The sequence below is a fragment of the Limanda limanda genome, chromosome 3 (assembly GCF_963576545.1).
Source record: "Limanda limanda chromosome 3, fLimLim1.1, whole genome shotgun sequence".
Lineage (NCBI taxonomy): Eukaryota > Metazoa > Chordata > Actinopteri > Pleuronectiformes > Pleuronectidae > Limanda > Limanda limanda.
The window spans coordinates 6,803,736-6,821,342 of NC_083638.1; the positions used below are offsets into that span (position 1 = coordinate 6,803,736).

The 17,607-nt window shown below is 41.4% G+C and overlaps 1 protein-coding gene across 1 annotated transcript; it reads left to right on the forward strand.

Moving 5' to 3' along the window:
* The first annotated feature begins 10,880 nt into the window (after positions 1-10,880).
* On the forward strand, positions 10,881-12,746 carry lingo1b (leucine rich repeat and Ig domain containing 1b). Its single transcript, XM_061068783.1, has one exon. The coding sequence runs from the start codon at positions 10,899-10,901 to the stop codon at positions 12,744-12,746; it is 1,848 nt and encodes a 615-aa protein (XP_060924766.1). The 5' UTR covers positions 10,881-10,898.
* Positions 12,747-17,607: the final 4,861 nt, after the last annotated feature.

The window sequence follows — 17,607 nt, forward strand, 5'->3', positions numbered from 1 at the left end:
ACATGAAGGTTGTCAGCGAGAGCTTTGTTCGCTACAGAATGAGTGACATTGTTGTTCGGCCTAAGCACCAGCATTTAGGGTTCCTTTACGTCTCTGTAAGGGAAAGCTGGCATGACAGAACAGCCTGATGCTGTTGTGTTACACGTCACGCCTCTGATTCCAGAATGCAGGCGTGCTATCTAAAAATCGCACACAGTGGGACGGCAATGTGCTGCCTCGCTTGGCTCACAGTAATCAAGCAAAGGCGTCACAACTCTGAGGTTTCTTTAGGTTAATACAGCAGGATGCCTGTCTAACAGGGGCCACTGATGCAGGCCAAACCTGTGTTCAGCTTTCCAGTGTATAGCTCATTGAGACACTGATCGTCTTTGTCAGTGAGTTTCTGGCCTTGTGCAGGACTCAGTCCCGACGTCTGCAGTCATCCCTCCTGGCCCGACCGAGTTGTCTTAGTCTGGCAGTGAACCCCGGCTTAGAAGCCTTGTGTCAGCCCGTTCACCAAGTTGCCAGTTACAGCTTCAAAAACAATTGGTGCAGTCAAAAAAACAAAATGCAGTCCCTGCTGCAACTTATTGGTCCTTTTTTTTCTCCTCTATCTTGACCACAGGCTTTGCATATTTCAATTTCTGCTTATAAGATGGAATGAGATGAACCAAGCAGTGATCCAAGTGCCCTGAAGCCACCGAGTAAACAGAGAGATATGCTCCTTCAAGAAATGTGCAGCGGTGGCCCAGTGTGTTATCATCCCTGGTGGAGCAATTTGTTGTCTTTATTGTTTAGTTTATGTTCCAAAGAATTATATGAAGCAAGTCTGAATATTATGTATATATACATATATACAGTATAGTGTGAGGATAGAAATATGTCTATATGTTGCTAGTTTATTCTGTTGTACCAAAAACTGACGGCATAATGTTGTACAAAATTCAACAGCTTTGCCTTTTTCTACACAACATGCATGCAGGCAGGAAATGTACATGCAGGCTACACAAATAGACATGAAGAAGAGTGAATGTGACACGCGAAGGGGGAATTCAGGAAAAAAAGGACTTCAGTCGAGACAAAACAAGAGCGAGCTCGTGCCTGAAATATTCTCTCGCATGTGTTACGGGTTCGACAAGTCTGTAGTTCAGAAGCACAGACCGATCCCCACAGCAGATTCTGAACACTGGCAAACCTCTTTCACCATTTATTCAAGATTCATATCAAACAGTGTGAAGAGTCTTCGAGGGAGAGCCACGAGAGCAGAGTGCTGAAAACAAACTCGCAAGCTGATGGATGCGTTTGCCTGCCACACGCCATATGGCACGGAATAATGAAGATGGAGCGAGATAATAACTTAATATCTGTCTATGCAGATGATATGAAATGAAATCCATTGGGATATGACATTTTGATCATATTGCGCTGCTCTACTCTGGCCTGAGGGGGAATGTAAACACCAACCAGGAGGGAGGATTTGAAAAAAAAAACAAAGAAAAACACCTTCAATGAATAAAATGGCTTCCAGTTTATGAACAATGGCTCCAAGTTTGGGCGTCAGCATTCACATACGGAGACACTTTACATTCATGTGCTGCAGCTGGTGGAGTGATTTGGTGTGAAGCTCTCAAAATCTCGCATTGTGCTTCCTTTGGAGGGTGGTAAGAGGCTTGTCGGAGGTAGAATTGACTTCAGCATGGCATTTAGCTCCTTCTTTTCATTTGCAGTCCAAAACATCTTAAATTCCCCCGATGGTGAGTCGGGGATAAAGGTTTGTGTAATTTCCAGCTTATCCTCCTTGACTTTGAGAGAGGAATGGGTGTTAATGAAGCAGAGAGGCTCTTCATGTGGTATTATTGTTAGACCTTGTCAATGAACCAAGAAACAGATCTACATGGAGAAACTGTGTAGCGGGCTTAGTGCCGTGCAGGTTCATCTCAGGACCTGTTTTCTGAGGATTCCCACGAGCACCAGGATCCGTTAGTTGCTTCAGATCTGACTGGATGTTATTAGTTGTCCCACAGGAGGGAAGAAAATGCCAGTCATGTTTTTAATTACATCCCGGTATAATAAAAAATAATGGGAATGAATACTTAGGAACTATAGTAAAAGACAAATTGATCACTTATCTAAAGACATATTTAAAGAAATGTCTTTGCCTGGCAAATCAAATGAACATTAAGCAACGTTTTCCACATTAGCATTGAATCGAATGACTCTCATTGGGGCTGTTAGCACTAAGCATTACAGAGGCTGCCTGGTCCGGTCTGCAGTTCTGTGCAGCTTCTTCCAATTAATTGTTTCGGTTCGGCCAGTTTGTCCGGTTGAGTCCCTCTGGCTTTTGCTTCTCCCCCCCCCCTCCATATAAATCTGTGGGCAGCTTCTCCAAGCTCAGAAACTCCCACACACTGATTGTACTCTACCTGCCCAGTGTGAAATAGCAGAGTAGCCGGTCTCTTGTGTGGAGTCTCGAGTGCCTGGTAAAGACAGTCCCACATGGAGGAGACCCAGACAATAAGAGACCAAACCAGTGCTACAGAGAAAGTGGTTTCAGGACTATTTCTCACTCGGCCGGGCAAAGAGCCCAACAAGAAGTTAAGAGGATAATGTTGAAAGAATTCTATAGTACTTAAAAGGCTCTTGTACTGTGGCCTTGTTTTCAACTCTATACATTCTTAAATTTCTGAATTCATTATGACTATTAAGAGTGAACTATCAACTCATAACTCTGCAGCTCATTCATAAGTCAAAACTAATATCCTTAAAAAATAAAAGCTCACAACTCATCGGAAATTTGCAGAGTGTGAAGTTAGAAAATGATCAAGGTTTTGATTCTTGTCTGTTTTGTTCCTTTTTGTGCTTGAAAGTAGGTGTCATGAAAAATCCGGATCAAGAACTTCAAGGCCATCTTTATTAAACTCGCTCAGGGCCACATCACCAAATCCAAACCAAACAATCAATATCATCTTAAATATAAAAATTATTCCTCAAAATAAACCAACATAATATATTTTTGCTGATCGATCTACAGAAATTACGTGACAGTTACACCTTGTAACCAGTTATCTATGGACAGCACTGAATCACACACTGGATTATTACTATGACAACCGACAATTTAAGTGGAACAGTAAAAAACATGTCTTCATTATCATACATTCAAAACATAACACAGAGGAAGATTGAGAAATCCAGAGAACTCAGAGTTCTGTGCGTAGTGAAAAGCTTTTATTCCAGCATGGCGGACGCCCACGTGTTTCAGCGGGGGGGTTTTCTGTGGGGCGTGACATGTAGGTGTCAGCCGAGAACTGGCTGTGCTTTGGATTCCTCTTTTGTTTCTGCACAAGTCTCCAACCCTCGACTTCAACCAGAAACTTTACTTATAAGAGTACATCTTTCTTTTTCTACAGGTTTGATGTTGTTATTATTATACAGCACGGCAGTTCTTCATTTCTGAGATGCAAAGAAATAATCTTGTCAGACAGGGTCTTTGTCTACACACTTGGCTGAAGTTCCAGGCCATATCTGTGCCGTCTGTGGCAAAACTACATGTGTTTGTGGTGTTTTGGTAATTTTGATCTTTGAGAACACACACACACACACACACACACACACACACACACACACATCCCTCTATAGTTGTGAGGATAACATCACAACCAAATGCTTAACCCTAATCTAAAACGTATTCTAACCCTAAAATCCAGTCTTAACCCTTAAACAGCCCATTGATTAAAAGTGAGGACTGGTCAATATGTCCTCACTCTGTATGCTTAATGCTTCAAATGGTCCTCACACAGATACAAGTACAGGAACACACACTATCTCTCTCTCCCTTTAGGGTTTAGACCAGTCGTCAAAAATATAAAAAAACATTGCAAGATGTGTGACAACATTAGCTGAAGTCAGAGCAGCATGAGGAATTGGAGAAGAATCGTGGGACATGTTTTAATTTTGTTGTGGCACATTGACCCACATGTAGTGGAGTTGTGTCTGTGAGTGTGTCGGTCTGTGGCGGAGACATTAGCTGTGCTGTGAAGTCGGTCTTGTGCTGCCTTCCCTTGTCGTTTGGCTGATGTGCATCACATTTATGTTTATCTTGTTTTGTAATGTGTTTTTTCTTGTGACTGCCACTGTGGTGCTCTGTCTTTCGATTACAGTACGCTTGTTTTCGCAGTGATCCACATCACTTAGCTTATCTTGTGTTACTCCAGGGAATAATAATGGGTCGTTTTCACGGCAGACAAATGTCTTCTGGGAAAGAGGTCTCTTCATATAATTTCAAGGGTGTAAGGATACAGGGTGTCAGATGCTGGAGATTGTAAAGCCCCCAGAGACAAATTTGCAATATGTGATATGTATACAAAACTGGCATGGAAAGATAAAAATACAGGAAATAGTGATGCCAGGGGACTAAGTCATCTCTAGAAATGTGGCTGCAAATGGAGAACTGATGTTTCTCAGAGGATTCACACAGAAAAAAGGGTCAATTGAATTGTTTTAGGTGCACAAGTGAAAATGGAGGATCAAAGATGATTAGGTTACTCTTGTCCAGCGAGAGGATGAGCGGAGCGCTTCAGAAACTGAGCATTTCCATTTCATAGAGGACGAAGATGTGAGAAAACCACAACTCCCACTGACTCGCTACCGACCATCACTCCTGGCGTGACTTTGAACACAGTGCTGCTCGTGTGGAGGTGCTTACATAGTCTGCATGGGGGGTGGGGGGGAGGTCGTGCCCCAGAGGAGTACAACATGAGGAATTCATTTCAAAAAGGTGAGAGGTAAAAGTGGGTTTTCAGTGCTCAGTGTTTAAAGTTCACATTAAAGAGCCGCTGCACGTTTCACCGAGTTAAATTTAAGAACTTTTAAGACCATAATGAAATAAATTTAAGACCCATGTCAAGTGCAAAAGATGTGAGGGAATCTTGAACTTCCACAATAAGTGACACTTCCCAATACTTGAAGATAATGTTAAGTAGCCTGGTAGAGAATAGCACTCGAAACACCCAAAAAATCTAACCTTGTCTATTAGAGTGCAGTTTGTGCTGCTATTTTATGTTTGAATCGTACTGAGCCAGAGTAAAATCCAGGTTGAGTGAGACCTGAACCCGACATGGATCAGCTCCTAAAATAATAATTTCAAAGTGCAACAGAAGTAGCATTAAATTAATGAAGTAGTACCAAACATTTTAACATATTTGAAACTATTTAAGACCTAAAAATTATGATTACTTTATCGCTTGAGGAAAAAAACACCTAGTTAAAAATAGAAATCTTTTCATGTGATGACACCGAGAGTTTAAGTTCTTGCGCTTTAAGTAAGTATTACATTGCAACATCATAAAAGCCAATGAGTTGCTTGGCCAGCCTCCACCACCAGCAGCTCTTACATCTGACACATGGACGGATGCTGTCTCCGTCAGCGCAGTAAAAAGCTACTTAGAGACAGACACAGTCAAATGGAAAGCAATAACGGAAACGGTTATTTTACAGTTGTATTAACCACAGTTGTTGGTGATGTTAAGGTGGATGAAAAGTTTGTACTCGTTGTAAATGTACATGTACACGTTCTGCGCTATATGTTGTCATCTAGAGAATTATTTCAAACTGAAGATTATCCAGCATGTACGACTATACTTCATTATCTGTTGAAGGACACTTAGGTTTCACTTATTCATTTCCATATACTTACTGACCACTGCTCAACTCAAGATTCTCTTAAGTCAATACTAAACATTTGGTTTTCCTTCAAGGGTCTGACGTTGGATGAGAGGTGGGACACATTCACAGGTGGGACACACCCAGAGGTGGTCACCAGTGTCTCAATGGATCCTAATCTTAATCTGCATGTTTTTTGGACTGTGGGAAGAAGCCGGAGTAGCCGGAGAAAAACCCAGAGAGACAAGAGGAGAATGTGCAAACTCCACACAGCAAAAAAAACCTCCAGAGGGCACATTTCAATGAGGAAACACTGATGTAATTATGTTGGACTCTAATTGTTCGGCTCTATAACACTTGTCATTTTGGATTATGAGCCATGAGGTGTTTTGAATAGGTTTGGAGTCATTCAGTTGCCACTTAAAACAATTATAAGCATCCCTGCATGGCCCTTTTGTTTTCAAGTAGCCTGTCACAAAGCTACAGTATGAGAATTCATTGCAATAACAATTCTTACCCTCAAAAGAAGCCTTCCATGGATATGTTTGTCCTCTAAAATAATCATCTTAATTATCCAGCGTCCTCCGGTCTCCTCTTGACGCTTATCTCCTTCCAAAAATATATATGAATGTGGGCATCTTCTGGCTCCAGTAACTTCTCCAGGCAGAACCGTATGCCTCTCTGGCTGAGAGCCCTGAGAACTGGAGGATACCGCTGTCGAGAAAAATAAAGATGGAGAGCTGGCTGATCCCATGCAGGTGTGTTTCTGCATCGCAGCGGGAGGCGCTGATATGCCCTGAACCATTTTGTCCTTCTCCCAGTATTTGATCCTGGCATGGTGGATGATCATATCATGCAGTTTCCTTCTTAGGTTTGCAGGGGTTGTTACCTTTATCTTAGGCTTTCATGGAGGATTTGTATTTCATTGGATTTCTCATATCTGACTGCTTTCTCCTCTGGATGATGTAGATGAGCTGGCAACCTTTGCTGCAATACATATATCTGGGTTCACCCCATAGTATTTATTCAGAAATAATCATATTGCTGTCGACTTATTCTATCATTAACGTTAGTATGTAAAGCTGCTGCATGTCTAGATCTGTAGAGGCTGAGATTTCTATTACAGGCCAAACATTAACACTTTATTTTCATTACCTAAGAAAATAGACAGATGTAGGTTGTAGCATTTTGATGTTGGTAATTTAATTGCTCTCTGAAATTGCTTTGCTGTTTTAATATCCAGGTATAGTTCTGTCTCCTTCAGGAGTCTCTGGATAATTTCAAAGACGTCTCCGCTGTGATCTCACACAAACATTGTCACTTCAGTCGCTGCCCACAAGCTCTTCCTGTTTGTTTGCTTTTTGACTTTTAATTGTTTGCTTTGAATTTGTCGGTTAAGCACAAACATTCCAGCGGAAGCAAATCGTCATGTCTTAAATCGTATACATATTAACTTTGTCACTCTGTGGCTTCCTCTTTGTTTCATCCTCACGGGTTTTTTTTCCGAGGCAGTCGCAGGATGATTAAAAGCTCTTTGAGATGCGTTTGCCACTGAACAACAAGATCGGATGAGAGGGGGGGTGGTAATGAGCCGCTGCAGACATTAAAGCTTCACTGACTCCAACATGCACAAGAGATGTTATGGATTGTGTATGTCTGACTTGCTTAAAGGAGATATGGAGGAGCATTAAAAAGCCGAATGTGAGATTACACAACACATTACGATTTTCAAAACTGCTTTTTCTACTTTACTAAAAAAACTAATTCAGCAACACTGAATGCTCGCAGGTTTAGAGGCCGAGGCAAAATTACGCAAGACCTTCAGGAATAAAAATACTTTAATTTTTTTATCAGAAATCCTCACTGTCACAAAAGCTGGGGCCACATTATTGAATTCTAAAAAGCAACAATTTGTGCAATAAAGGAGAGAAAACATGGACAAGTCTCCGGTGACCAAACTGCAGGCACATCGATCAAAACAAAAAGCTCAACTATTCAATATATGAAGGGGGGGGAGAAATCTGAGTGCTAGAGCTGCACTGATGATTCATGACAGTGGTCACAAGCAGGAGCACGACAGACAAACAGGCTTCACAGTTTATTGGGGACTGACCAACAATGTGCATTAGTGTGCAGGTGGTGACTAATCTTTATATTTCTTAATACAGATCAGTTACTTTCGTCAAAATTTGCCTGCTCCCGCGGCTGGAAATGATGCAGAAATCATTATTTTCATTTCCCTATTTTTGATGTAAATTCCCAAGAGTCCTACAAACGTTACCTCAACAAAAGGTACTTTACAATATCTACAAAACAACCAAAGGGCCTGAATGCACTGATGCATACTGCTCATTTGTCCGGGTGCTGCTTGCAGATATTCAGTGACCCATTAATGATGCACACCTCCTTCTCAGTTTGCTCCACATATCAAACTGCACAGCGTCACGAGAGAGGAGACGCAGGGAGTGAAGAAAACGAGAGACTAATGGTGAGCCGGGACATGTTCCTGAGATAAGACGGTGACAGGGTGAGAGGTCCGCGGAAATGTGAACAGTCATCGAGGGGGAAGAGGGGAAAGGACTTGTCCACTTGTGTTCTCCCTCTCTACAATGCTTTCATAAAAGAAATGGAAGGAATCAGGGTAGAGCCAAAGAAGATATGGAGCGATAAATCAAAAGCTGAAAGTGGAGGGGATTCTTTTCTCTTAAGAGACGACGATTCTTTATAGCACGGCACTGAAATTGTAAAGACAAAAATGTGGAATGCTGTGCTTTTGTAATTGATAGGTTGTCTGGCAACTTTTCTTTTTTTTTCACATTTTGCGCTCAAGGTCGAAGCGAAGTGGTGAGATGATGAGTAGAACTGGGCTGAGAGGCCAGATTACACAGATAGTAGCCCCCTGCTCTTACTACAGAGAATATCATAAATCATGCATGGAGTTTCCGGTAAGAAACTCACCGCTGGATTTGCATTTGCTTGTTTCCCGATTAGAAAGGACATCAATGCAGCTCAGCTTCATTCATAGTCCTGATTCTACTATATAAAACCATGCACTGTGTTGAACAGATAAACATGTCACCTGCTTTCAGAATCTCCACAATAGCTCACTTTACCAGGGTTTAGCATCTGATCTAATACATATTACACACTATGGGGATTTTGGGAATTACACGTATTATATTTATAATAGGTATTTTTTCCAAATTCACATTATTGCACTTGAGTGTTCATTCTGACATTGTGCTTTTTCCCGATACACACTGTGGGCTGACACCCAACATGTCTGACAGAGGCAGCCAACAGGAATCAACAGCTCTGGTGGAAGTGAAAATGGAAGCTGCCTGGCTGTTACTCACACGACAGCCCAAGCTGCCGCGGGCCCATGAATTTAATTTAATAAGAGGGATTTGCCTGTAATTTGAGGTGGACCAATAAAAAGGAGAATGATCCTGATCTTCCCCCTGTCAAGTTCATCATTTTGTTAAACTGACAACAGAGAAGATGAAAGACGCAAGAAAGATTTTAAAAAGCATCAAAAGGATAATTTGAAGCAATTTCACAAAAATTAAACAAGAATCCATTATTCGATTGGCCACAGGACAATGTTATAGTCGTAGAGAGACTATATTCCCCTTTCAAAAGTCAATTTACTAGAGCTATAGACAGATTTATTAATTGGATAATGATATTGGCCGATATCAGCCAATATGTGCCGTTAGGAAAACTTAAATTTTCTATTTCTATCTAATTAGTTTGTGGCTTTTTATAGTTACTTATATTAAAGCATATGGTTAAACTATAAAAAAAAAGCTATAGCAAATTGTTATAATATTATAGTTTCATTATGACAGCTTGGCAATCATTCTTAAATTGAAATATTATTTTTTCTTTTAATATATCAGAAAATATATTGGTATCAGACCATTTATCGAAAAATATGCATATAATAATGTTTAGTCATTTTTTGAAACAGTTTAATGGATTCATATTCTCTTGTGTTCAGATAAAAATATCCGAGTAAGAACATTAATCATAAGCTTGAGTCTAAGTTGACATTATGAAAACAGTGGGGAAGCCAGTTTTTAGCATAAAGACAAATCACAGCATCATTTCTCTTACTTTTCACGAGGCTTCTTTAGGAGTGTGTCCCGCTGATAAAGCTGTGACTTAAATCACATGATTGATGAGAGAAGTCGAGCTTGAAGGTTTTAGCAAGTTACAGTGCCCCTGAGTCAAAATCAAATGGGGGGTTTAAACTTCCGCCTGTCTCCATTTATCACCACTTGGCAGCAATCTCTGTTTTACAGTATATCACTGCAAGGTCAACAGCTCAGCGGCACGGGATGCGTTGGGATTGCAAATGTTTCAGGGAGACATGTGAAGATCAACAAAGGCTTTGTTTTGGGCTGCTAATTAAAAATGGTTTGTATGAGCCGAGACGATGTGTCACAGCTCCTGTCAGGAAGTGTCTTCTGTCCAGGCAGAAGACAGACGCCCCCAGCAGGGTCCTTACGTTCTGTGACAGAGCCCTTGTATTGATTGGCTGATTTCATTACTTGTGAGGAAAAGTCGCCATAATGACATTTTATTCAGCAAGAGGGGAAAGGTGGCTTCTATCTTTTTTTAATGGTTTACCGATACAAGGGGAAATTGTTTTATCCACTGACTTTAGAGTCATTGGAGTTTTAATTCACCGTGACTGGTCATTGTGGAAGCTGTTTATTATAGTTCTATAATATTGTAAGGACCTTTCCGTGTAAAGTGGTTTGAGATATTATATGTCGCGATTTGGCACTTTACAAATGAAGATATGTATACAGATAAAACCCGAGGTAACAATAAGAACATAGTGGTTCACTAATCTCTCTGGAACAGTATCACATATTTCTGTACAACAAAGTGGAGCCACAATATATTCTCGATATTGTGAAAATAAGGGCAGCTGTAATTACCTATATCTGTTTCCATTTGTAAACCTTTCCCGTTTCTTTTTGTGCGTTTATCATTATCAGAGTTATTTATGCATTCATTAATAAGCTGAATGTGATAAAGGGCTCAATGTAATCCTGCTTCGCTGCTGCTGTTTCTTTTCCCTTTGAAACGGATGACAAAAGCCTTTTCTTGTTATTCTGTCGGCTGTCCTATACAACACTGTTGTTGTTGATGTCGTTTGGTCAATTGTGAAAGCAATTTCTGGACCATCAGTCCACTTTATCAACCCCTTCTATTTGTCTGTGTCTCCACAGGTGAGCAGTAGGATGGTGTCGGGGGAGGCGGGAGGGCACAGCTACCTGATGGCCTGCTGGCAGCCAATCCTGATCCTGATGCTGGGCACCGTCCTCTCCGGCTCCACCACCGGTTGCCCCTCCCGATGTGACTGCAGCGGTCAGGAGCGTTCGGTCGTGTGCCATCGACGGAGACTGGCCACACTACCTGAGGGCATCCCCACGGAAACCAAGCAGCTGGACCTCAGCAAGAACCGTCTGAAGACTCTGGGGCAGGAAGAGTTCATTAATTACCCTCAGCTGGAAGAGCTGCAACTTAATGAAAACACAATCTCCTCCATTGAGCCGGGGGCCTTCAGCAACCTCATGAACCTACGAACTCTAGGTCTGCGCAGCAACCAGCTGAAGCTCATCCAGCTGGGCGTGTTCACCGGCCTGACCAACCTCACCCAGCTGGATATTAGCGAGAACAAAATTGTCATTCTTCTGGACTATATGTTCCAGGAGCTGTACAACCTGAGGGCTCTGGAAGTCGGCGACAATGACCTAGTGTTCATCTCACCCCGATCGTTTCATGGCCTCAGCAACCTTGAAAAGCTCAACATTGAGGGATACAATCTGGCCTCGGTGCCCACTGATGCCCTGAGCCATCTGCATAACCTGTTGTCACTTCGATTGCGTTATCTGAACGTCACTGTCATAAGGGATTACTCCTTTAAGAGGCTGTATCGGCTCAGGGAGCTGGAGGTTTCGCATATGCCTGCCCTGGATTCCATGACCCCGAAATGCTTGTTTGGACTCAACCTTACATCGCTGTCAATCACAAGCTGCAATCTGACCGCCATCCCCTACCAAGCCATCAGTCACCTGAGATATCTCCGGTTTCTGAATTTGTCTTTCAATCCCATTCAAACTGTGGAAGGGAACCAACTGTTAAATCTACCGAAGCTGCAGGCGTTTCATTTGGCTGGTGGAAGATTAACCGCCATTGAGCCCTATTCTTTCCGAGGACTCAACCACCTCCGTGTTCTCAATGTATCCAGCAATAGCTTGAGCACCCTGGAGGAGTCTGTCTTTCACTCAGTGGGGAACCTGGAGACCCTGGCTTTATACGACAACCCACTGGCCTGCGACTGTCGCTTGCTCTGGGTCTTCCGCCGGAGGTGGAGGCTCAACTTTAACAGACAGCAGCCCACGTGTGCTTCTCCTGAGGTAGTGCAAGGAAAAGAGTTCAAGGACTTTCCAGACATCCTCCCCTCTGACTATTTCATCTGCCAGAAATCGAAGATCATGGATTATAAAGTTCAAGAAAGCCACGTGGATGAGGGCACCACGGTTCACTTCGCTTGCCAAGCTGAGGGTGACCCAGTCCCTGTGATTATGTGGCTCTCCCCCAAGAAGGAATACATCACTACCAAAACCGCGGGGTCGAGACTTTCTGTGTCTAACGAAGGCACGTTGGAGGTGCGTTACGCCCAAATCCAGGACAACGGAACCTACTTGTGCATTGCAAGCAACGCAGCGGGCAACGCCACCAAAGCTGCTCACCTTTTTGTGCATAGCTACTCCCCCAACTGGCCCCACCAGCCAAACAAGACATTTGCCTTTATTTCCAACCAGCCCAGCGACGAAGGTGCTAATGTGACCCGAGCCACGGTTCCCTTTCCATTCGATGTGAAGACGCTGATCATCGCCACCACCATGGGATTTATCTCTTTCCTCGGAGTGGTCCTCTTCTGTCTGGTGATACTGTTTCTCTGGAGCAGAGGGAAAGACAGCACCAAGTCGAGTATAGAGGTCGAGTATGTGCCTCGGAAAGAGGAAACGGAGGAGGCCAGTCCAGCTGAGGAGCCCGTACAGTTCAACATGAAAATCATGTGAATCTTTAACCGGAGGTCACGTCAGCTTACAGACTGCAGTCAGGATGCATCCTATCCTCGAATATGTACTTGGTTCATGAGCGATAGAAATTGCACAGCAGCAAATGCATCTTGACAATATACCATAGATTTTTTTTTACTTCAGGGACTGACTCTTCAAAACAAATGTTGAATTGCAAATTCTACCATTTCTGTAAATTTGTATCTGCAATACTCAGATCAGTATGTTAACATGCACCTCGACAAGCCCATTACTGTGTGTAACAAAATTTAAAAAGGTAATAGTTTGAGCGAAGCACACGGATCGGAGGGATTTCGTGAGGCAGGGATTGTTCTCCAGGTTTCATCTCTATCAGCCCAAAATAAGAGAATGACTGTGTTGTTTGGCTTGTGTTGCATTTTGCTGTGGTTTGTTTTGATGGATGTACAAAGCACAATAACGCACTAAAAGAACAAAAAAGAAAATCTGTAAGTTGAAATCTTAAGTTGAATGTAGTTTCTCAGTTTTCTTTTGTCACATTACAAGTGAATAACAAGTATTTTTTAAACAAATACAAGGAAGAGAAAGTGAGATTTTGGGAGATTAAAGATTGCACTTTAAAGAAAAGTCACAGTTAAAACAAAGTCCATATTTTTAGGGAGACAAATCTGTTACAAGACTAAACAAATATTTTTTCAGAATAAGGTCCTGTAAAGAAAAAGTGATGTTTTCGTGGAGTCGTATTGTTACGGTAAAATATGTTTTTAAAAAAGACAGTTTGACCTCATCACCAATAATCACACATTTTGTTTTTCTCTGCCCATTTTCGTGCTGGTTTCTGCAAAAGAAAACCTTCAAACATAAGCCTTTACCTTAATTTAATTGTCACAGACAAATTATTTCAATTTTGCTGTGTCTATCATTTATAATAATCTTTTAAGAGTCAAATTAAAAGTGTGCATGTTAACACACTGACCAAGATAAATATCCCAGTCCTGCAGTATGTGCTCCCGTCTGCCAACAAAAGGGACGTTTGTCATTAAATGTATTGACTTGTTCAGCTATAGATATTTTTTCTGTACTTTATTCTTTCCTTGTACATTACGCTATGGCACAATAGTAATGCTTTTAATGGCTGTGGGTGGTGAACATATTACAATCTGAAGAGCAGATTCAATTATCAGTTCTGATGTAAATAAACCAAAAGAGAGCACAACTGCTTCTTGCAGTGTATAAAGAGGCACCTTCCAAAATCATCACATTAACAATTTATCATCGCGTGAAACAAAAGTTAATTTATTTTCCCATTTGGCAGCTCAATAAGCGTGAGCACTCTGCCCGAGTCCCGAGGTTACATTGTCACCAGTGCATCTCCAAAATTGTGACAATATTAATTTGTTGCCTTAAGTCGCCCGTTTTCCAGCTTTCAGCTGAGCAATACCCAGTATTTACGTTTAAAATTGCTTTTTATGCCTCATAAGAAGTTTATGTTGTCTAATTAATTTCACAGTCAAGGTCTGCTCTGAAGATAATATGTTCATTATCTCTTACAATACTTGTTTAAAAGGGATGGGCAGATGGATATTCTATTAAAATAAATAACGTTTTATACTAAGGGGTGCTTATTTTATGCTAATCTACTATAAAGTGAATGTGAGGACAAATTTTTCTCTGTGCTGCGAGCGATGTTCACAGATCTTACGGCTGTACTTAACAGAGACACGGTGAATCCTACTTTTAGAAACCCTCTGAAAACACTCCTCTCACCGCAGTCTTTTAATGTTGGTGTTTGCCGATGTGGCCGTGAAATCCCATAGTTTATTCAGGCCTAGCCAGGTCACAAGGTGAGGAGAGTAAAGTTTGACAGAGGACAATCTGCGACCCCAAGTCAACACAGAGCACTTCTGAAAACTCTGCAGTCACGAGTGCTGCAACATTTTGGGTTGCAGTGATAATCAATCAAAACTGAAACATATAATGTCAGTGTCAGCCTGACACTGGGGATGAGATCCTGAAGGGTTAGACGCCTGGTCAGGATTTAGACCAGTACTGTAAATGTCAGCCTCATCAAAAAAACACAAGGACTTCAAAAGAACTTGCTTGCTTGTGAACAGGTCTGTAAATATCTTATCGGTTTTTTATAACATGAAATAAACATGACATCCTGTGACACTGCATCCAGTTTATGTGATGTGAGAGTTAAGCTGAAGTTTTCAGCCACTTCTGTGTGAGTACATCCCTGAATGTGTCTCATTTCATTACAAACACATTGAAAACACTGCGATTGTGAAATTGACTGTGAGTCCAGCATCTAGCAGAATTCAGGCATACGAGGTTTGACCCGACTACCAAACATGAGCTGCTTTTACACATGCAATGCAAACATAAACTTCTCCAGGCGTTACTCTGAGGAGCTGTATGCGAGAACACAAATGACGAATCGGTCGGACCAGAAACAGATATTACTCTGCCAGCTTCCTTGCATAAAGTCTGATTGATGGAGCCTATGTGTGAATAGAACTGGTCATTGTCTGGAGAGTGAGTGGGGGTGTTGAAAACATTTCTCTTCAACCTCATGACTAATGAAAAGATAATTCCGGTAGGTGAGAACATTCGTCTGCTCCTTCTGTGAAGGGGCAACTCCAGATAATGTCTACTCTATTATGAGTTAATGCGTGAATACGGCTATGAAGTGAAGGTCTGTATGAAATTAATCAAAGCTCACACACATGAAATAACCTCCCACTTTGTAACTTTGATAAGTTTAACAAATCCATGTGGATAAAGGAAGCAAGAGGGGCACTTCTTCGCCAAGGCTAACTCGCTGTCTCCTGAAAGGAATTCCAGCATCTTCAAGTTTACTATGATCTGTTATAAATCTGCATGGCTTCTTCCCCGGGTCATGCACCACTCATCTACAACACTTCACTGAAATCAGTTAAGTAGTCTTGGAGTAATCCTGCAGACAAACAAGTGGTAATGAAAATGCAGTAGTAACAATGAAGAGGAGTTTCAAGAGAGAGAGGAAGCAACCTCACATAAAACAGATTTGTTGTTGTGTCACTGGAGAAACTTTTTGCCTCTTAGCTCCGTTACGGAAGTTTCATGACAGATAACCGCAGGTTTAAAAATAGTATGTTTATCAGGCAACCTATTTTCTTTATTTCTGATGGGCTGACACCAACACGCCACGGAACCTCATCGCATCTGCTCTGGAAACACGAGAGGCTCTGCAGTAGCGGAGTTGTATCAGTGTTCAAAAGGATAAAATTGTTGTTTATATCTCAATTTCAAGCAAGAGAAACCTGCAGACCACACGTTATAGAATTACAGCCTCACTATGGCTCATAAAGACAAGAGCAGTGAGCAGTGATGCATCGCTGAGCCAAGTAATCACTTAAACTTTAAAATCAATTCTGGAACGAAACCTGCGGGAGAAGCTGACTAAAGAGGCTGATATGGATGAATGAGGTGTTTATTCCTTATCAACAAAAGGAAACTAATTGGTGGTAGCGTTATGCACAAACTGGACCTAAGCTCCAGCGTCTTTTTTTTAAACGAGAACACGGTACCCTACTGCATTTATTCATTAATCCGAGTTTACTGAAGTGTTGCCCTGGTTTTAAGATTTAACTTGTAAATTCATTTGGAACAACTTGATGTACAGTTTCACGGCTGATGCATCAATTTGTCTGGAGATGTGCTGCGGCCATAAACAAGGGTAACGCTTCTGGAAAAGAAAAATGTTGAATATTTCCATCATAATAAAGAGGAGAGCGGATTAAGATGAATAACACAGTCAATAAATAACCTAAGGGAAGGAAACCAAAGGCTTTTCACAAGCAAATAATGAAACAGGCAGCAATTGTATCCTTTGACAGATAAAACCGCAGCTGGATGTAGGAATTAAAATGAGCTGTCGAGAAACCCTTAAACAAAAATCAATTTAAAAGTGCGTCGGCAATATGGGACGATAAAAACAGCTGAAACTGGCCAAGAATTCTTTTGATGTATCTGATCAATAGTTTTGATCCATTAGATCATAACTTTAATTTGTTTCACATCCAGGTGCAATCTTTCAGAGCCCGACCGATATGGATCCTTCGGGGACAATGTCAATATCGATGTTAGGGAGTAACATTTACTATACAGGTGTAAAGAAAAATCCATATTAATCTCAACTTCTATTCTCTTCGGTTGTTGTTTTCTTTTCATTCATAGGTATATATAATAAAGTTCATGATTAAACAGTAAAATAAAGACTCATTAGGGTTTGATAACATCATTTTCTTTCATAAGAGTATATCTTACATTGGTGTCCACCCCAAAGGTCCAACTTAGTCAGGCTCTAATTAAAATGGAACATAATGATGTTGATGTAGAATCAAAGGAAGTATAGTAATATCTAGACATGTTGTAAACTACAGACTTCCAAGTCCACTCAGCTACATTTGTATAAGCACTAACAGACATAATAACAAATTCCTCAAGTGCTGTATTTTAAAACCCTCAACGTCGTTAACATCATGAGCTTAGAAGGCAATTAGTTCCATGTTCAACCGTCGAGTTGAATTTTAACAGGGGGGATGGCAAATATGAAAACAAATACAAGCAAAGGCTCTGCAGATAATTGTGTTATGTTAAATGTTTGAGTCCATAGAAACAGTTTGGCTTGGTCCTGCTTCACACGCAGCCAGTTACAGGAGAGACGGGTTTGTTTACACAGTCAGGGGACACCGCTGCTCTCTTTGCTCGGTAATGAAGAGTGCTGCGTTGCCCACGTAGCTGCACATTACTCACAGAAGTTCAGTGGTCCCCGGTGAGAGGGCCGGAGAACACTTTCATGCTCTCAACTTCATGCAAAATTCTGTATTCCTGGCAC

Bases quoted from the DNA above. Each gene is read 5' to 3' on its own strand.
- lingo1b (XM_061068783.1), top strand. From the start codon at position 10,899: ATGGTGTCGGGGGAGGCGGGAGGGCACAGCTACCTGATGGCCTGCTGG.